At 45.5% G+C, this 22,312-nt stretch overlaps 1 protein-coding gene across 2 annotated transcripts in view; it reads right to left on the minus strand.

Moving 5' to 3' along the window:
• The window catches only part of dgkh (diacylglycerol kinase, eta), a gene marked incomplete at its 5' end in the record, with an annotated part of 70,709 nt that overhangs the window by 18,604 nt on the left and 29,793 nt on the right, over nt 1-22,312 (minus strand). For both annotated transcript variants that reach the window (XM_084544389.1, XM_084544390.1), the window contains 8 exons: nt 100-321; nt 518-626; nt 714-876; nt 4,364-4,466; nt 6,059-6,184; nt 6,307-6,413; nt 12,174-12,306; nt 14,283-14,387. In XM_084544389.1, coding sequence (XP_084400515.1) covers nt 100-321; nt 518-626; nt 714-876; nt 4,364-4,466; nt 6,059-6,184; nt 6,307-6,413; nt 12,174-12,306; nt 14,283-14,387 — 1,068 coding nt within the window. The remainder of the gene's footprint in view (nt 1-99; nt 322-517; nt 627-713; nt 877-4,363; nt 4,467-6,058; nt 6,185-6,306; nt 6,414-12,173; nt 12,307-14,282; nt 14,388-22,312) is intronic.

The raw sequence follows: 22,312 nt of genomic DNA on the forward strand, positions 1-22,312 counted from the left end.
CCGTATCCCCGGGAAAATAGCATCATTTTGGCAAATGAGAGGAAGTGGTGACGCATTGTCCATATTTATATACAGTCTATGCCGTCTACTGTACCGTACCTGGCAGTCGTCGGCTCCCTCTGGCGTGGTGGGGCAGCTGTGTTTGGGCGGGATCTTGATCTCGTAGGTCATGATGCTCCAGCGGTCCAGCATCTTGGTGCTGGCCCTCTCCAGCTTCTCCAGGATCTGGGGCAGCTGAGTGTCGTCGTCACAGGACGGGCCCCAGCCCAGCACCCGAGCCAGATCGTTGCCCGTGCCCAGCGGCAGCACCCCCAGCTGGCACTGAAAGGGAAATGCAGAGGGGTTACCCTGTGAAATGACTTTTGTGTCTTTTTATAACATGCAGTAAATTGTAAAAACCAGCCAGATATTAAAAGTTCCAGGTATTCTGGAAAAAAATGGGCAGCCTCACTTACTCACGGGACGTTTTCTGACCTTTTCATAGTCAAAATAAGCAAAAAAGTCCATGTGCACCTACCTGCTTGTGCAGACTGAGCTTGTCAATCTCCGACAGGACCCATCCCACGCTGCCGTCACCTCCGCACACCAGGATCCGAAAGTTGTCAAACTTCTGAAACAGGCGCAGACTGACACAGACACAAACGTTGCAGTCAACAGATCATTGACAGATCATTCTCCACTAAGGGGAGTTAGTTTGATTGTGTTCTCCTCACCCGAGGTGCGGCCCGCCGTTGACCAGGTCGAAGACTTGAGCCGGGTTGAGGAGCTGCTTGAAGCGCCGCAGGAACTTCACTCCCTGGTTGTCGCCGCTTTTGGAATTCACGAAGACTAAGAGGGGGCTGGCGCACGACGGGGGACAGGTGGCCTTCCAGAAGCCTGCGACGGGAGAGGAAACGCTTGGTTTAATGCTTTGTTCATTAATAACAAATGTAGTATAAAAACATCTCAGTGGTGGAGAGGGGCTGGTCGGACGTTCATCAACTTCCCACATGACTCATATTGAGGTCATGTTCACAATTTGCCACTAAGGTCTTGTTCCTCTACCTTTTCCAGTCTTTATTAAGGAGGAGTTAAGTCTGATATAAATGGATGGGGTAGGTTCCCTAAGGGGGGAATTGTGCCTCCTTTTTGCGGCGGGACGGCAGCGGAATAAGTCTTGCTTGTTCTCTGCTAGCTACCATAGAGAGGTTTGTGAGAAGGTTCAACTTCCAAAGCAAAGAAAAGAAAACAAGATGAGGTATACACCAATCAGCCACAACATTATGACCACTGACAGGAGAAGTGAATAACATTTAAGCCATCTTGTGACAGTTCAGTGTTCTGCTGGGAAACTTCTGGACCTGGCATTCATTGGTGTGGATGTTACTTAGACATGTAGCACCCACCTAGACCAGACCAGGGACCCCCACCCCATAGCAATGACACTCCTTAGGAGATACGCTTTAGGAACATCTAAAAAAACATGAAGAACAGCATAAGGTGTTGACCTGGCCTCCAAATTCCCAAGATCCCAAACTGATCAAGTATCTGTGGGATGATCCACAGAGGCCCCTCCCCCCTCAAAGGCCCCCAGCCTGTTGTCAGACACCACAGAACACCCTCAGAAGGCCCATGTCCATTCTCTGAAGAGTCACAACTGGTTTGGAGGCACAAGGGAGACCACAGTGTTTTGCAGTTTGAACCCGAACAAGTTAAGACGCCACTTGGAGACAGGACATCCAGAGCATAGGGACAAACCAGTAGATGTCCTCAGAAATCAGTTGTTGTGTCTTCAAACGCTCAACTCGCCTCATGTAAAGTTGCCTGTAGAGTTGCTCAGTGTAAAAGAAACACACACACTATGTCACAGGTGTCAAAAGCGTCCCGCCAGAGGGTCTAATCTGGGCCGCGGGATGATTTTGCAAAGTGCAAAAATGACACTGAAGACATTAACTGCAATTTGTCCAATAGAAGTAACTGCTATTCCTACGGTTCACACAGATTTAGCAAGAGTTGTGGAGATAAGACAACACTGAGACCTAGAACTAAACAGAAATCCGGTTGTTCATGACATGTTTTGTAAAAGTGCAGCTTCTTTGCACTAAAACAAAGGGAAACATTTGAAGCTGTCATTATTTATAGGTTAACACGCTGTTGTGTTACTGGTCCGGCCTCCTTGAGATCAAACTGGGCTGCATGTGGCCCCCTGAACTGACATGAGTTTGACACCCCTGCACTATACGATCCCAACGATGGTTGATGAAGCAACAGCAGCTCAAAGTGATTCCTCTATCAAACCTCTATGATCCGTCAAAGGACAGAGAGGAGCAGCTCGATGACAAGATGCGTCTGGGAGCCACCAGACAAACCGTGAAACCCCTCGGGGCAAACACGTATTTTGTGATTCTGCACCGTACGTCCTTCACTGTTCTCCAACTGGCGCCGGAAGCAGCAGGTGGCAGAGAGAGAGAGAGTCAGCGTCAAACTACCTCATCAAAGTCGTGTGATGCCGAGCGTTGGCAGAACATGTGAGCGGAGCACATGCCAAAAACATGTGCTTCACTTGGCTGCAGCTCACGACACACACGCACACACACACACACACACGTATGTATATGTTAATCTGTAGGAGGTAATGCAAGCGGAGGTCTCTGTGCTTATAGTCAGTCCACCAGCGCCGCGTTGACAGCTTCATGTATATTCATGTGCAGAGCTGCTATCTACTCCCCAGCACTCCTCTCTCGCCTTCCTCTCCCTCCTTGCTCTCTAATCTCTCTCTCCGTCTATACTTTTCGATCTTTCCTTCCGTTCTCTCACTCTGTGATTTTGTCGCTGGAGGATGGAGGGAGGAGGGAGGAGGGAGGGAGGCTGAGGTGGAAGGGGAGTCACGACACTCGGCACGTGCTGCAGTCGCCGCCCCCTCCCTCCCTCCCTCCCTAGCTCTTCCTAGCCAATTACAACCAACCCCCACCCCACCCCACCGCCCCCTCCCGTCATCCCCAGCATGCATTTGTGCAGAGGGGATCCTGGCACGTGAGGCGATGCAGCGGAGGAGTCTTCTTTCATCCTTCCATCCTTTTTCTTGCCTCTCTTTTGTGCATCTGCCAATTAAGGAGATGGCGGCTTCTCTCAGAGTAAAACATTAGCGGAGCATTAATCCGATCACACGTCCTCATCTGAGTCCGTCTCTCAGGCCCTGATCAGCATCTACAACAGGTCTCAGAGACATACGTCAAGCAGAGAGGCTGCTTTACAAACACCTGCAGAGCTCTTCTTCTTCTTCTCTGATTTAAATGCAGGCCGTCGTTTCCAGAGCAGGCTCCGCTCTCACACTCGTCTCGTGCCAGGTTCTATTTTGAGAAAAGTTGTGTGCAACGACCTGTCGCATATTTATTAATTCATTTTTTTTTCTTCTTTTTCTGTTGAAAGGCCAATTAACTTCCTGGAACACACACATACACGAATGCATCTCGCCCTCTCCCTCCGGGGTTTGGCGCCTCGCGTGACGAGCAGGAGGCTAATTAGAAAGTTTGGATTTAACGCCGAGACAAGACGCCACAATCTATTCTTACAAGAAGGAGGGACGAGAATCACAGCGTACCGCCTGAACCATCACGTCCAGCCGCCGTGCGTCCACCAGAATCAGAGAAAATGAATACTTTGAGAAGGATGTTATATTTGTTTCACCCCATCCCAACCGAATTAACCGACACTGAACAGTATAAACTATTATCGAGAGACATTTGGACATGGGACAAATGGTCATTTATCTGCTTTTATTGAAGTTATTGTGGAAAATGTTCAAAATAAAGAATTAAGCATGGTTTATACCTATGCAGGACTTAGACGCCGTAACCTACGTATGTAGCCTACGCCCTACGCTGCACTCGTCAGTCTGGCTCACTCTGTAACAACGCCACGCAAATGCTAGTCAACGCTGTGTCTTTTTTTACCAGTCGGGTTAATTTTTAAACCTGCTTCATGCTTCACTTTCAACAATGGCGACTGAAACTTTCCCCCGAAACGTTCGTATCTCCGAATCTCCTCAGTTAACCTTTCCTCCGTCTGTTCCATCTTTATTGATCCAAAACAATCAATTAGAAATTTGTGGAGATGGAGAAGCAGCTGGAAATACTAAAGAGGAAACATGCTGCTACCAAGAGGACCAATCACAGCTCTTGTGGTCTAGTTACATTTCTGGGGAGGTGCATGTCAGGCTCTCAAAAATAAAGGTTAGAGATCAGAAGGAAGGAATCAGCTGATTAGATGGGGTAGAGCCTCATTAATTTACGCCTGGATTCCAACGTTTGCTCACAGGTTGTTTAGGTTGAGTCAGTGGTGAGTGAATGGTTGCTATGTATGTGTGTGTGTGTGCGTCGCCTACCGTCCGAGTCGATGCTGTTGAGCGCCGTCGGTGGAATGATGGAGACTTTGCACTGACCCAGAGGACACTTCCGAGGGTACAGGTCCATGCAGGCCGTGTGCACCTAGAGCAACGACAGCAACCAGACCCCAAAGGAAAGACTTTAACTTTAAGTAGTTAAATGAACATCCTGCTAAGGGACAAACTTTTCTGCAAACACGGGCACATGTGCAGAAGAAGTTAGTAAATGTGCGACTCTGCTGCAAATATTCAAATCTACACATCCAGAAATATGTAGTTATGTACTTAACACATTATGCATATAAAAAAGATTTAGTTTACAATGTGAAATCCTGACTAAAAAGCCATTTAACTGCAGCAAGCATCAAGCACAGTTGAGTTTACTTTTAAATAAAAGACAATTGAGCTGTATTGAATGCTGAGATGATTGTTTTTGTTGCTAAAACTACACTACATTGCCAAAAGTATTCACTCACTCATCCAAATAATTGAATTCAGGTGTTCCAATCACTTCCATGGCCACAGGTGTATAAAATCCAGCACCTAGGCATTCAGACTGCTTCTACAAACATTAGTGAAAGAATGGGTCGCTCTCAGGAGCTCAGTGAATTCCAGCGTGGTACTGTGATAGGATGACACCTGAGCAACAAGTCCAGTCGTTAACTTTCCTCTCTACTAAATATTCCACAGTCAACAGTCAGTGGTATTATAAGAAAAGTGGAAGAGATTGGAAACGAAGCACGAAGTGTCAGGCCACATTAAATGACAGAGCAGGGTCAGAGGATGCTGAGGTTCATAGTTCTCAGAGGTCACCAACTTTCTGCAGAGTCAATCTCTACAGACCTCCAAACTTCATGTTTCCTTCAGATCAGCTCCAGAACAGCAGAGAGCTTCATGGAATGGGTTTCCATGGCCGAGCAGCTGCATCCAAGCCGTACATCAACAAGTACAATGCAAAGCGTCGGATGCAGTGGTGTAAAGCAGCCACCACTGGACTCTAGAGCAGTGGAGACGTGTTCTCTGGAGGGATGAATCACGCTTCTCCGTCTGGTAATCTGATGGATGAATCTGGGTTTGGCGGTTGCCATGAGAACGGTACTTGTCTGACTGCATTGAGTCAAGTGTGAAGTTTGGTGGAGGGGGTGTTCTTCAGGAGCTGGGCTTGGCCCCTTAGTTCCAGTGAAAGGAACTCTGAATGCTTCAGCAGACCAAGAGATTCTGGACAATTCCATGCTCCCAACTTTGTGGGAACAGTTTGGGGACGGACCCTTCCTGTTCCAACATGACAAGGTCCATAAAGACATGGATGAGAGAGTTTGGTGAGGAAGAACTTGACTGGCCTGCACAGAGTCCTGACCTCAACCTGATAGAACACCTTTGAGCCAGGCCTTCTGGTCCAACATCAGTGTCTGACCTCACTAATGCTCTTCTGGAAGAACGATCAAAGATTCCCATAAACACACTCCTAAACCTTGAGGAAAGCCTTCAGAGAAGAGGTGAAGCTGTTCTAGCTGCAAAGGGTGGACAGGCGTCATATTGAACCCTATGGATTAAGAATGGGATGTCACTTAAGTTCATATGCGTCTAAAGACAGATGAGCGAATACTTTTGGCAGTACAGTGCATTCTGAACCCTTTTTAAACGGCAGCATGAGTGAAGCATCTACAATCGGAGCCTCCGTGACAGATGCCTCACCATGGCTTTACACCAGAGGCAGCGCCAGTCCTGCAGTCTCAGCACGCTGCCACATGTCTTATCACACACGGCACACTTGGCACTGACGGGCAGGTTTCCTTCCAGCCACTGGTGAGGCATGGCGATCTGCGCAGATTGAGAAATGGGAAACACTATTAGCAACTTTTATCGTTTCTTCTCGGAGCAGCAACGACATGCATCACGATGTATATATCCTGGAAGCGGAGGACGGGTTTGGAGGAACGTACCCCGTCCTCATCCTCGATGATGTCCTTCCCTATGGAGGCCAGGGTCGTCCATTTACAGTTGTTAGTGGCTCTGACGGCACAGCGTTTGTGGGCCTTGAATTTGCACACTGTAAAAACACACAAAGAGACGAAATGCCGATCAGACTGAGAGCGTTTTACACTTTTAACAACTGTTCATGATACTTAACAGCAGCCACCTGCTGAACCAAGATAAATGATGATGACAATAGATAAACAATGATTCCGGAGATGAGAGATAAACCATTTACTATAAAAATGAGTCAAAACATCAGTTGATTTTCCTGGAAGTTGACAAAGAGAACCCAATCGAACAAATAAAACAGAAATATTACACTTGTGCATGTATTTATGCAGTTAAACGAGCCAATATTACAGATCTGTGAGATGGAAAAAGCATGTTTTAAAAACAGACACACCCAGGAAAGTACCACGTTCTAATGAATGGAGGCCTAATTAGATCTGAGCAAGTGGAATTACTAACCTCCCTAAACCTGTTCTCTGTATCTGACAGGACTTAGCTCCACGTCACGGGTCTCAATCCATTTATCCGGCAACACAAACAAAAAGCCCCGAACCCCAGAGGAAACACCTGCAGCACTGACGGTAAAAACCACACATCTGTACGGCCTCTGGTGCCACAACAGACCTATAAGCGTGGATTTATGCGTCATTAGTCAGTCAGCGAACGCCACGACCTATTAGCAGCTACGCAAAGACACAGCAGACCACATGGCCAACAGTCTACGGTTGCCTCCCACTTATTAATCATCACCGCTCGGCATCCTGTCGATTAGCGGATCGACGTGAATGAGTTGCTCGGCAGAAGCACTCGGCGTCACTGAACCGCTGGAAAGAATCAGAAATATTAAACATCTGTCAAACCGATGTTTTCCTGAGAGAACAACTCATCCCAGAATAGTTTTCTGTGCTCAGGGTTCAGTGAGAACATCGCAGGCAATGCTGTTAGCTTAGCTTAGCTTAGCAAAAAGACAGTTTCTTCGATTGCAGTGATTTTCTAGAGTATGTTATCCTCATTAGAAATAGTTTTGGTATTTAATTATTACTATTTATTACTAGTTACCTTTGGACCACACCACTCCCTCTACTTCCAGTGGTTATGCTAAGCTAAGCTAAGCTAAGCTAAATGTGTTTTGGCTTTGCTTTGGTTCGTATAGAAGGATGGAAATGTTAAACCACTCCTTTGAAATGGCTGATGTGTAATTTTAATACTTACTGTCAGAACATTAAGAGAATTCAGAGGACAATGCTGGTTAGCTTAGCTTAGCTTAGCACAAAGACAGTTTCTTCTATTGTAGTGCTTTTCTAGAGTATGTTATCCTTATTAGAAATAGTTTTGGTATTTATTCTTACTAGTTACCTTTGGACCACACCAGGCTGTTTCCCTCTACTTTCAGTGGTTATGCTAAGCTAAGCTGACCTAAGCTAAGCTAAATGTCTTTTGGCTTCGGTTTGATTCGTATAGAAAGGTTGGAAATTCCAAACCACTCCTTTGAAATGGCTGACGTGACCTTTGGACCACACCAGGCTGTTTCCCTCTACTTCCAGTGGTTATGCTAAGCTAAGCTAAGCTAAGCTAAGCTAAGCTAAGCTAAACGTCTTTTGGCTTCGGTTTGGTTCATATAGAAAGGATGGAAATGCTAAACCACTTCTTTGAAATGGCTGATGTGACAGTAAGTATTCATTTTAACGTTCGTATAAAATCTAATTAAGCGTTTTTATATATGTCAAACCGAACGAGAATAAAAGGTTGAGTTTTTCAGGGATTCTTAATGGTGGTAGAGTTTGTCTTTTCCTGGAAAACACTTTAAAAAAAAATGACTTTAAATCTTTAACATCCATCCAGGTTTGTTCTTTACGCCTGAGGAGAAGAAGCATTGACTTTAATGTGCTTACCGCCAGCTGCTCTGAATAAGAAATCAGATTGAAATGTAAATATAGAATGAATATTTCTCACGAAGATGTACAGGCAGATGGAGATTGCTCTCGCCTTGAGATGAAAACACTTAGCGGACTCATGAATAACGCCTGTACTCGGGGTGGGTGGGGTGGGGGGGGGGGGAAGCTTCCAGGCGCCCCACCCATGCTCGTACGCAACTCTGACACACAAGCAATCCCGTCATTAGGCGTTCCACGGAGATACGCTGCAAAACTGAGTCAAAGTCATATCCGGGAGCAACAATCAATGTTTCAATCTAGCCCACCGCTAAATGCTGTTAGAGAGCATTAGCAGAACATTAAGAGAATTCAGAGGACATGATACCGCAGCCTGTTAATGGCCGGGCCGTGGTGTTCACCAACCAGACTGGAGGGACAACGCTGCGTCTGGGACGGGGAGACAGAAAGGCAGAAGGGTTTGAATGTGTGTGTGTGTGTTTGTGGCTAGGTAGCATAAATCAATCCCCGCTGACTGTTCCGCGCAGGAAATCGAAAGAGAAATTTAAGCGGCGTCGACTGATGTGAAAGTGTTTGGGACGGCTCTCGAAGTTTAATAGAGACGACTCGCTCATGGGCGATCCTCCTAAATGTTAATGAAAGCATTTTGAGGGAAGCCAACTCTACTTCTCCCCTTCGCCCACAAACTTTTTTGAGGCGTAAAGTTGATGTGGGGTAGAGGAACACTCTCGTTGGTGTAATAGTTTAGAGAATCAGAGCACGAGAAGAGAAACAAAACAAAGTTTCTTTGCTTTTTTTATCCTGGAAGACAGTCTGACTAAAAGTTGGTCTAGGGTTGCTCCATTGGGTCCAATGCCCCACAAAGATCTTCTAAGGTCACTGCAGGTGGCCTTAGTTGCCAGTAGGTGTTTGATTTTGGTTTGTTGCGTCCATTTGGTCATCTGGGCCGAGCTTTTTGTGGTGATGGACAAGAAGAAGTGGACATACACGTCATCTGAGTGACATGGAGCTGAATTAGAACAACTAAATGGCTCTGATTGGTTGGAGGACGTGCAGAGGTCTTCTTCCCATTAGTCAAACTGACCCGCCCACACTTCCTCCAGACTCAATCACATTTTAGTTTAATTAATACCACTCTCGTCTTCCTCCACCAGTTAAAAAGAAATGTTGGATTATACGCTGTACTCTCACAGGCCTACGTGACCGCTTCATGGGGCGTCACATAACTGAAACAAAACTTTTAGAGCATCATATTAAATCTAAAATGACAGAAATCATCCTTGAAAAAAAAAAATATTTGACGCGTTCTATAGTACCCATCCACTAACGTGAAGAGGGTGGGGCTTATGACCTATACTGCAGCCAGCCACCAGGGGGAGCTCCAAATGATTTGGCTTCACTCTGGAGGAGCTGTTTTACAGTCTACGATTGAAAGCATAGACTGTATATAAATATGGACAAAACGTCTCCACTTCCTGTCATCGGCCAAACTGACTCTATTTTCCCGGGCTAATAGGGGTGGCGCCATCTTGCGAGTTTGGAGCCAGAGTCTGATCAGTACGATCCGAGGGTGGAGCCACAAGGAGGTGCGATATCGATGCCCCGCCCACACTTCTTCCAGAATTAATACTACGCTCTGCTCTACCTCCACCAGTTACAAGGAAATGTTGGATTATACACTGGACTTTACAACTCTTATTGTCCCACGGCACCTCTTTACGGAGCGGTTGGCATGGCAACTGGTAGCCACCATTATGCCACATCCTGTTTCTGTAGCATCAAATAAATAACTAAAACGAAACTTAACCAAAAAATTGGGACTTGAACATTCATCAACATTATATTAACTACTTGAAATGACAGAAACCATCCTTGAAAAAAAAAGGATTTGACGTGTATTTTAGTGTTTTAGTTTGGCCCAAGTCCCGCCCACTAATATGGAGGGGGTGGAGTTTATGACCTATACTGCAGCCAGCCACCAGGGGGAGCTTGCTTTGGCTTCACTTTAGAGGAGCTGTTCCACCGTCCATCTTTATAATGTCTATGATTGAAACATACTGCATAATGAAATCTAAATCCCGACTACAATTGAATCTGGCTACACCAGGTTAGAACATCATTATCTTCCTCTCAGTCCAATATTTTGATGCAGGCTCTATAATCTCAATTGCATCTACCTACTGTTGGTCATGTTCCTGTGAAGAGGGATAAGTTGATTACAAGAGTAAGATATCGCTCTAATGATTAAGTTTTTTCTCTCTCCATCTCCACCTCTCTACCTCCTTCGCCTCCTGCTCAGACTGTGAGAGGGCCTCATTGTAGAAGATAATGAACACTGAGTGGAGAGGCTCTTACCGCGAACCGAGCACACACACATTAACACACTCACAGGGGAACATTAGCAAAATTAGGACGAGAGGATATGCAGATGGTGCTCATTACGTCCTGCTGCCTGTCACTGACACTTTACACCGGCTAAAGGAAAGCATAAGACGGCGTCAACCTCCACCACAACCCCCTCCATCTTAACACCCCACCCTCGCTGTTCTTTCACAGATGACGCGAAGAGATACGGCTTCATTCACACGATCCTTTTAACAGCTTTTTCCTGTTAAGGGTAAATGGAGAAACGCTGAAAATAAAAGTGGTCTGAGTCAACGCTTGTCCAGCACACAACACGACACCGAAGCATATGGATGCAGGGAGCCGTGCGCTGGTTAATAGCTGCTCACTGCTGCCTCTTTTCACACCCGCCACTTCAAGCTATGAGTCTGACGGGCGTCCCGCTTTCAGAGGCTCACGCTGGCTCCGGCGTGGCCAATCTGCTGCACTTGGACAGACATTGGAAAAATGAGAAATGTCTCACTTCAGTGAGTCACAAGCTCTTACGTAACAGCCGTATATGTATATACCTTCCTGATGTAGCTACAGACCTGCCAACTCCCAGGCTTTGCAGCTTTTAACTGGCTTGCCTCTAAAGCGTGTCTGATCTTTAAACAGAGGAAGGCAGCGCATATACTGTATGAGCCGGTAATGAGATGCAGAAATGAAAGAGGGCTGCTTCAGAAGTCGACGGATTAAAGGGAGTTACGTAAGAAAAGAAATCCCTTAAAGGGCGGTTTCGGTTCATTTTTCACCCGTTAACGCGGCTGTCGTGGCAAATAGATTGTGTCAGGGAAATGACAAGTTTATTGCAAATAAAGCCCCGAACAAATGATTTGATTATCCCGGCAGATCTTTGCCGGAGCATAATCAGATCCCAACACGAGTCCCGGCAAAACCTTGCAAAGATTTTGTGGGTGGCACCCGGTAAAATGTCAAAGTATGTCATTTATTTTAAACAAATCACTTTAAAGGGCCCAGATGCAACAAACCGGCAATGTCGACAGAGGAAACGAGGCCGGAGTCGCCACGAAGCTGCTGTAACCCTTCATACCAGCAGGAGGCAGTAGTCTGGATTCGTGTGTTTCCAATCAAAGAGAAGCCTTTGTTGCAGATTCAACATCCTGAATCAACTGAAAAGATAATGACTGAGGTCTGAACGGAGCCAACGATGCAAGACACAGCAGGAAAACTAGGAAACATACGCAGAAGTAAGGCCCAACACCAACAAATGGTCAACCACTGGCATGGCCCTTAGAGTATAGATGCTTGATTTGGCTATTTTGCAAAATGCATGAAGTATTTCCTTCACAAAAACATAAGAAGACTAGATGCATGCCATGCAGTTTCCATCCCATGTTTATTTTCAGATATTTTAAAGCTGCAGGGAAATTTTTCCCCAGAACTCAACAGCAGTGATGAAGAGTTCAACGTTCAACGCCAAAGAGTCACAACAGCCGTGTTACTGGCACCTCTGCCAACCTTAATCGCCCTTTGACGTAACGTTTGACTGTAAACAAGGCGGAGGTTTTGGTGCGCGTGTCGCTTACCTTCGCAGGAGAGGCCGTGGGACGTGACGCCGGACAGGCTGTCTTTACAGACGTTGCAGAAGGTGGGCCGTGCGTGGGAGCAGGCGTACCAGTTGTGCATCCCTGAGAAATGTTCCACATTAAACTGTGCCGTCTGACAAAGGAGAAGTTGAAAGAGGTTGGCGGCACTGGGATGACAGTCACAGAAAGGCAAGCACAGTGCACTAGATCATCATGACAACAACATGTATACAGTGGTTTACCTGCTGTACAGGCTCTGACTGCTACACAAACACCTTCAGCTCAGTCATTCCTTGTTTTTAAAGCTTCTCCTAAATATTAATTCTCTATCGTCCTCTAGAGCAGGGGTGTCAAACTACTTCAGGGGCAACATACAGGCCCAATTTGATCTGATTCGAAGAGGGCATGAGTTGGGCAGTAGCACAACAGCGTAATAACTGATAAACTGTTTTGGTGCAAAGAAGTACATTATGAAAATTAATTTAATTGACTTTTTTTTTGCAAAATATTTTATGAAAAACCTGAAAAATAAATACATCTTTGTCACATTGTTCTCGGTGTCGCGTTACGTCCGCAACTCCGACTAAAACAGTGCAACCCACTAGAGAATAGATTCTCAACCGGGGGTCCGCGGACCCCTAGTGGTCCGTGAAAATAAAATATCTTTTAAAAAAGATCCTATGACATTTATAGAAATAGCATTATTTTATTCAAATGTGACTGAGACACAACTGAAAGCTCATATTTGCCTCAAAGAGTGAATAAATGCCATAATGCAATTATAAATGCAGTTTTTATCAAATTGCCCCGCCACCCCCCAGATCGGGTGGGGGTTCCTCAGGGTCGATCAAAAATATGCAGGGGGTCCAGGACCCAAAAAAGGTTGAGAACCACTGCACTAGAGGACAAATTACTTTTTTTATGAAAACTTGTTTTCCATGTCATTTTTTGCACTTTGCAATTTCATCCCGCGGCCCAGATTGGAGCCTCTGGCCATATGTTTGACACCCCTGCTCTACAAGGTCCTGGACAGGTCTATAGCAAAAAAGACAAACCATTCACACTCATATCCATAATTTAGAATCACAGATGAACCTAACTCTGCACAGAAACAACTGCTGCACCACTATCCAGCCCCCAATTATAATATTAATAATTCCTCCATAGTAGCGTCATGAGGACCTGGGTTATCCCGGTATAAGCAGTGTTCATCAGAGGAATCCCTCCACCTGTCGGCTGACTGTCCCTAGCATGACATTACCCCACTGTGGAGTTAACGTGGACCGGAGTGGGCGTTGCGTCTGCAGCAGCCGATGCAGCCCCCGCTTTACGAATCGTACCAGGTAACCCCGCAAACCGGGACGGTAGAGAAGACGCTAATCAAACGCTGCTGTGTTGACATCCAGGCGGGGTGGGGGGGGTTGCATCGGCTTGTGCACACTTGTTTGTGTTGTGCGAGCTGTGGGGTTGCTGCTGCACTGCGCTGCAGTAAGGGGGCGAGGGATGGGGTCTTATATAAGATTTCCCACTCAAATCAGAGCCATTAAAATTCAGCGACGCTTTCTTTTCTCCCAACACCCCCCCCCCCTCCAGCTCGCAGTAAATAACAGGTCGGATTCAACGCGTAGCCCGCATCCACAACGGCCTCCTATTTCACTGAATATCCTGAAAGACTGACGTGGTTTTGTGCAGAAAGAGTTAAAACCTGCATTTAAATGAGACGACAGAATATGTTCAGGTGGCTTTTAAGAAGTGACGGGTTGCTGCAGAGGTCAGACATTTACTGTTGCTGCGTGCATGTCTTTACTGTAAAACTCTGCAGGTACAGTTTTACACCTGTGACTCCACCTGAGCTCTGAATCTCAACACAGAAACTTCTGAGCTCCACATTACCGGACCTCTGCAGCAGCCACCGGGACTTGCACAGTTCCTGCTCTGATCCAGCCTCACATTCACACGCTACGGGATTATTTTAACTATTTGAATCATCTTCCTTCAAAGAGGATACGCCTAATCTCAGATCTATTGTTGCTGCAGCGCATCTCTCTGTCTTTTTTTTTTTCTTATTCTGATGCTGGAACTCAGGGGTGTGGGGGTGCTCTCTCTTACCTCGTAGTGTTCCCTGGACTGGACGGACTTGAGCGAGCTGATCCAGTCCTCCATTTCTTTCCTGTTCTCGGCGCAGAGGATGAGCCTGCGGAACGGAGTGATCACCTGGAGGGGGGGAGAGGAGAAGCAGGGAGGGAGTGAGACGGATAAATAAATGTCGCTGAAAAGAGAGAAAGGGGTGAGGGGGGGATGAATGTTTCCAGCGAGTTCCTCGTCCGCCGGCGGTGCCACTGAGCGGAGGGAGAGATCAGCTCCGTCTTTAAGGGAGAGGAAGGATGAGAAGCCCCCTCCCCTCCCTTTTTTTTTTTGCCTCTCTCTCTTTCTCTCTCTCTCTCTCTCTCTCTCTCTCTCTCTCATTAACTCCAGCTCACTCACACCTTCTGGAGTAAGTGTTCTCCCTCGCTACTGCTCTTTATGTCCAGCCCTCTCCTCCTCTTTCTCCTTCCTCTTCGTGCTGCTTTGAGGTAGATATGTGCTGACAAGCAAAGCGCCTCTGTAAAGGGCTAAGAGCCTTTCTCTCCCCCACCGCCTCCCCCCTCTGTCTGTGTGTTAGTGTGTTTGTGTGTGTGTGTGTGAGAGAGAGCATGCATGTCTATGTGTGTTTAAAGGACAGTCTCTGTAGATAACCCTACAGACATACACCACCCTTTCAACGCCCCATCACTTATTCATGCTCCCTCATCTCTCCTTTCTCTCATCTCCGTCCAACTCGGCTCGTCCTTATGCTGATGTCTCATCACGAGAGGAATTAATGGACAGCGCCTCCTTCAACCCAATCAATCGGGTTGAAGTCAGCCACAACATTACGACCACTGACAGGAGAAATGAACATCGACCATCTTGTGACAGTTCAATGTTCTGCTGGGAAACTTCTGGACCTGGCATTCATTGGTGTGGATGTTACTTAGACATGCAGCACCCACCTAGACCAGACCAGGCACCCCCACCCCATAGCAATGACACTCCTTGATGGCAGCAGCCATCCCCAGCAGGATGCAGCCTGACACAGACACACACACAAAAACACTTTAGGAACAACTAAAAAAAACATGAAGAACAGCACAAGGTGTTGACCTGGCCTCCAAATTCACTAGATCCCAAACTGATCAAGTATCTGTGGGATGATCCACAGAGGCCCCTCCCCTCAAAGCCCCCCCCAACAACATTCTGTTGCCAGACACCACAGGACACCCTCAGAAGACACATGTCCATTCTCGATGAGCCACCACAAGGGAGACCTACACAATATTAGGAAGGTGGTCATAATGTTATGCCTCACCGGTGTACGTGTTTCCCAACCTTATCGGCAATATCTGAATAGATTCAACAGGAGAAAGTGACCAAGATGGAGCCAAGATGGAGGAGGAGGAGGAAGAAGAGGAGATGGAGCACAAGAAGAAGAAGAAAGAGGGAGGAGAAAGAAGCTGAAGGAGAAGAAGAAGAAGAAGAAGAAGGAAGAGGAGGACAGCTACACCAACAACCCTAAATGGGTAGAGTAGAAGAAGACGACCAAGATGTCTCCACGTCTCCAACGTCCACATGGATTCCATCTTGGTTCATCTTGTTTTTCTACCTCTATGTTTCTGTCCCTCGCCTGATGTTTTTACTCCACATGGAGCAGACATGCTCAGAGAGGATGGATTTATTCCAGCAACCAGAGAGAAACCAGCAACATCAAGAGTCTACATGGTTAGCAGGTCATGATGCTTCTTTTGTTGCTGTTTCTTTCCCCCCCGTGAGACATGCTCTTTAGTATTAATGCAGGTTATAAAAAATGTATAGACAAACATTGGGTTGTCATTGTCTTCCGAGCTAAAAGAGTCTGAGTGGATTGTCTCATCAGATAACATGACGTTACAGGCGTTCGGTTTGTAAAAGCTCCACAGCGGTGACGCCGAAATGAACCACTGTGGTCTCTGTGGATCGGAGACACTTGAAATACAATCAGGTCTCTGCGTCTCCATCAGCGGGTCAGCGTGAGATCTGGCAAAAGAAAAAAACTGAAAAACACTTCTGCCTAATGAAAACCGTAAATTAGAAACCCTATAACAATGACTCACGAGGTTATGAAAGCTATTCTGAAAAAGTTCAGCTGCAGCTCTGAGAAATCAGATGCATCAGACACGAAGCACAACAATGAATTTAAAGGTACGGACACACCAAGAGCCAATAAAGGCCGACCGTGACGTCATCACACGTCGCCGCTCTCTGGATCAAAAAGTTGCACTTGAACACAAAGACAACAGTCAACGACCAGCTGCTACATATGGTCTGCACCTGAGAGGAAATGACTCTTTACACCAGCAGGTGGCAGGAGTCTGTATTTTTAATTGAAAATTAATGGGAAACTGGAATAGCTACTATTAGCTGAGAGGCTAGGTAGCTAGGAAGAGTGATTATTAGCTGGGGAGCTAGGAAGGGCTACTATTAGCTGTGAGACGAGGAGTCTAAGAGGAGGTACTATTAGCTGGGAGGCCAATAAGCTAGGATGAGCTACTGTTAGTTGGGAGGCTAGGAAGCCAGGGGCAGCTACTATTAGCTGAGAGGCTAGAAGGCTAAGAACATCTACAGTTAGCTGAGGGGCAAGGAGGCTAAGAGGAGCTACTATTAGCTGGGAGGCTAATGAGCTAGGATGAACCAATGTTAGTTGGGAGGCTAGGAAGGTAGGAGGAGCTACTATTAGCTGTGAGGCTAGGAAGCTAAGAAAAGCAACCAAGTGACATAATATTAATTATGCCACGCTTTGTCACCTTCTAAAAATGGCAGCAGATTCTGTTTTAATAACACATTTAGCAACATTCTCAGGATTAGCACAAGCCTGGAAACAAGTGCAGAATAAAAAGCTTTCCTCACAGAGATCACAGATGGAGTTACAAAGGCGTACTGTAATGGAGTCGCCAAAAACACTGTCAGGTCGATGTCTCTTAAAAGGCCATCACTGCAAATATAAATCTATCAAACTTTTAATTGATCAGTTATATCATACTTGAATTAAATGTGTCCATTACATATTCATACAGAGGTTAATAAAAGTCTGCACCACTTTCCTTTAATGCCTCTAAGATGATTCAAAGCCATACACCTTCCTCAAGACTCTCAAGTGTTTTAATTAACACTCACAACTTCTGTCTCGCACCGTCTCTCAGGCTACATCACAGTAACATCCATACCTGGCAATCCCATCAAAAGTGGGATCTTAAAGTTCTGGTGTCAGTCCACATGTGGAGGTGGTCTGGGACACATGTGACCTCCTTCCTTTGGTAGTGTGAACACACAATGAGTCCTGGGTCACATTAAAGACCTACGCCTACAGTAGAGGTATATCAGGGTAGGTATTAAGTTATACTTTAATACAATAATCACCAGTGTTTTTAATTTAACTTTGATCACTGGAGATTTTTTAGTGAAATTATGGAAGTTTTCAGAATTCAGATTTAATCTGGCCTTTGTCTCTAAGCCTCCCCAAGTCACGACGTGTTCATGGTTCTGAAACAACAGTAGGAATTCATTAGAGACAGCAGCTGTTATAATATTCTACTGCGCACCAAATGTTGTTGGTGTTTATTTTATCTTATCTCTTTAAGACAAAGCTCAGTTTTGTACTTAGGGAGTTTTTAGAGATATTTAGATATTGTCTTCTACAAAGTGCTCACCGGTTTTTGAACACGTCATTATAGACCTTAATTTGAAGCCCTGCGTTCAGCTGCAGTGCAGGTCTATCCTTGAATTACCCCCAATTTTTGGCAATAACTGGATAAATGCGTAGCAGGGCTAGTCCAGACCTCTTGTGAACTAAACACACATCCATCTGTCAGAGAGTGGCGTATACTTTTGTGCTCCTCCTAATCCCCCCGCCTGTCTGATCACGGGCCTGTTCGGACCAGCGCCACCTGAGGCTTTAACAAGGTGTGGAAAACAGCAGGTGCTCATCAACACATACAGTACAGCTGCTGCAGCGCTGCTCGTCTTTCTGCATGAAGGCTACTGTTGCTAGCTTACCATCTGGTTCCCGGCCACATGTTGCCAACAGACAAAACATGACACATAATGTAATGTAGAGAAAATAATTGCCTTTAAGCTGCAACACCTGAATTACAAAAGGTCTCTGAAAGTTTACTTTTACTTTTTGTGATCTGCATTCATTTTAAAACATGTTCCTATCTTCATCTAACTTACTATTATAAACAGTCTATTTTAACGTTAAAAATGTTGTTGTCAGCCAAACTCAATACATTATTTAAAGATTCACAATGTAGGGCCGGAAAAAAAGATCTTTTAAAACACACTCAAACATTTAGATACCTGTATCCCAAAAGAGTTTAGTGATGCATCAGTCCACAGTCAGACAAACTCTTTATACACTGAGATGATTTATTACTGGAGATCTTTGTAGATGTGAACATCCAGCTAAGATCAGTTCAAACAGAAACAAATCGAGGTTGTGTGCCTCAACCATAGATAATATAAGTGTCATCCATCACTAGAGACAATAGTCAACGTGAAACTGACTGGAGACTTAGATCACTAAAGGCTGTTACATGCTCCACGAGAAGCGAGAAGTTTGTTCTCGGAGCCCTCGTTTGGAAGTTCTCACAGCTTGTTTTCGACACATCAACCGGGCAGAACTTTTTCTCGTGTGGTGACTGGCAACTATTCCGTGATTGGTCAGAAATTGGACGCGAGTGCGGGTTAATGCAGAAAAGCGGAAATGCTAGTGGTCACTCTGCTAATCTCTAATACTGTGCGTGGGTGCATGATGAATGAACGGCATGATCCGAGTCGTCAAAACGTCTGGCCGATGTCCGAAAATAATAATAAAAGCGGCTCTCGTCGTCCATCTCCCGCATCTCCCACAATAGTGGGAGGGGCCTATGAGGACTTTAGTTTCTCACCAAGTATAAATTACCTGGCCAGAACAAACTTTGTTCTTGTTCTCAAAGCCCTAGGAGCAAGAACAAATATCTCACTTCTCGCAGAGTATATAACAAGCTTCAGAAGTTACCTCCAGCATTACCACTTATTGCCAAAGGTGTCGGCAAAGAGAGCAACTGAAGTGCAAGTGAACGCTTGTGGAACAAGTAAAACGCTGATGGACAACTTAAAAACAGGATGCCTCCAACTAGAAACCTCTGGTGCAGAGAAATTAAGCCAACATGGACAACATGAGACTGGCCACCCCCTAACACCTCCGTGTTTAAATGTCCAAATAACAACAGAAATAAACATGTAGCTACCTACAGCTGATTTCTCGATTCATAACGACTTTATGTGAACACACTTGCAAAACCATGGAAAGTTATGCAAATTGGGGGCTGCTTTGAGTGACAGTTGGGCGTCCTCACAGGTTGCTAGCCGTCGTCCTCAATGCCATACAATGCACTTGAATCAAAGGCATCATCCAGGGACAATCTGCAGCAGCCAACACAACTACTCACATCTGGATACTACCAAGAGACTTGATGCAGACAGGTAAATCACTGATAGACAGATGGAGCGCAGCTCAAACAACTGCACCAAACACTGCTTGTCATCTTCCTCTTTGCACAAACGTAGCAGAATTTGCAGAACAGGCTATACTGTACACTGTAGTGGCTCAGGACAGAACGATGCTTCTGTCTCGGTAAGAGTGAATTCACTTTGGTTTTTGTTTTTAAATCAGCATTAAAAGGTTAGATTAGAAAAAAAACTGTCAAGATGATCCCAGATTTTGCTCAGCTCTATTTTTACCTGCAAAATAACATTCAAAACTACCCAACTGGGCATGAAATCGGACAACCCAGCTCAAGCTCCACCAATTTTTGACCATTTTTGAATTAGCAAGGAGTTTGGTGGAGAAGATGAAAATGGCCGGAGGCACCTCAGTGATTTAATTTATGCATCATGTCTGTAAATGTCATTTTAGTAATTTAAGTGAATAGAAATCGCAAAAACACGCATCTTGCATTCCTACTTGGTACTACCTCTTGTACTGGTACCAACAAGTTTAAATTTACAAATAGATTTAACAGTGAATAATTGAAGGCGTATCTGTAAGTGGCAGCTCTAAATGAAACCGTGGTCTATGACATCTTCTGCTTCCAAACAACTCCCCGACACGAGGTTCCCTGATCAATCACCTTAATCACTCTTGTAATCAATCTACCCCCTAGACCTCTGATCAATATCTGGTTAAAGCCTGAACAGAATGTCCTGGAAACTAAGGACACAATAAAAATTGTATAATCAGTGTGTAAATCAAGCCTGTGTGTATGAACTAAGTGTGTGTGTGTGTGATTATTGTCCTTTCCTTGCCCTCACTTCATAATAAAGCTAATCACATTAGCATTCCCCCGCCGCCCTGTTTTTAAGTGGAGACAACAACTTGCGGATTACTGGAAGTGTTGTGCGAGGGCGTGTTCGCATCGGCTTTGTGTGTGTGTGTGTGTGTGTGTGTGTTTGCAGTTTATCTCTCAACCAATCAGCCATTTCTCGGCTGTCAATCACAATACGCGTTCATTTCCCACCAGGAAATGCATGGATTAGTGTGTGGTTTTATTTTTATAAAGCAGTGAAGGAAAGAGTTTTATGGAATACTGACGTTTTGGGGCTATTTTATCGGTGTCAGGGCCAACTTCTTGAGAGTTAAAACTTGTTAAGACTTGAGGTTACCCTAGGGTTAGGGTTAGGGTTAACCTGTTAAGACTTGAGGCTACCCTGGGGTTAGGGTTAACCTGTTAAAACTTGAGGTTACCCTAGGGTTAGGATTAGGGTTAAGGTTTAGGGACTAGGGAGTGGATTATGTCAACGGAAGGTCCACTGAAAGATAGGAACACTAGATTGCATGGTTTGTCCTTTTGTACAGCGGAGCATCTACACCCATGCACATAAGCAAATTGATCCCTTTGTACATAGATCATCTTCTCTCTGCTGGCGTACTGTGTCTGGATCAGGGGTGAGATTGGTTGCCAGGAGAAACATGAACGTTCCGGCTTCCAAAAAATGTCTCCAGGCATCCCTCAAGTGTGGAAAACCTCTCGTGATGACTGACCTTCAGAAGTGAACACATCAGGTGTGTGTTTGTGCGTGAGCTTGGGGTATCGACGAGTGACAACAAGACGTCTGAAAGCGATGAGGAAGCTTGTCGGTTTGTCGACTTCAGACGCTTTGAGCATCACGTCGACTAGTCACTGATCACGTGACAATAACAACATGGACGCCTCCTAGAAGACAGGTGAGGTGCCCAGTGAAATACTTCACTAAAGATGAAGCCCATACTACCGTGACATGTCAGTCCTGAAATACAACTAAAGTAAACTACTGCAATGCATCTGAAAAGGCTAACGCTAACGCTAGCAGAGGAACGGTCTAAATCAACAACTTCACCAAATGTCCTGTGGTAACAGAGAGAACGAGGCTGCACATCAACAATTTGATAAAATTATTAGACCTTTAGCTGCTACACTATCCCATCTAACAACACGCTGTGGAGTACTATTAAATGCTACTGATGTGCTGCATGTTTTTATACAGGCTATACATATCTGCAGCTCACAGTATGTAGCACATGAGCTGTCTGTTCTCAGCAGATGTATTCAGGTAAAGAATATACATTTCATTGTTGCAGAGCATTACTTTCTGCTGTGTTTTCATCAGTGACGCCACTATTAAGTCGTGCAATCCCCACAACACACACACAGAATTGATTACCGTGATGCACGGAGCCTGTGTCCGCCGGGAAATGCAGCACAATCATGCTCAGCTTGCTAATTATCAACACAGCAAATCACAATTCAAATCCAAGATGGATTTCATGGATTTCCGAGCCGGCGGTAACGAGAGAGCCACATCCAATAAGATTGAGCGAATCGGCGAGCGAGGGCGTTCGCTCCTGCGGAGTCTGTAACGAGTTTAAGGGTTGGGGTTGGGCTGAGCTCTCCCTCACATGGACTCCAAGGTGCTCCCTGCCTGCGCCACAACAACAGCCTTCATCGTGTACTCACAGGCTGCTTTGACGCGGCGCTCGCTCAAGGGAAACTGCAAGGATATGACCA

Source organism: Chelon labrosus (assembly GCF_963514085.1).
Source record: "Chelon labrosus genome assembly, chromosome: 5".
Classification (NCBI taxonomy): Eukaryota; Metazoa; Chordata; class Actinopteri; order Mugiliformes; family Mugilidae; genus Chelon; species Chelon labrosus.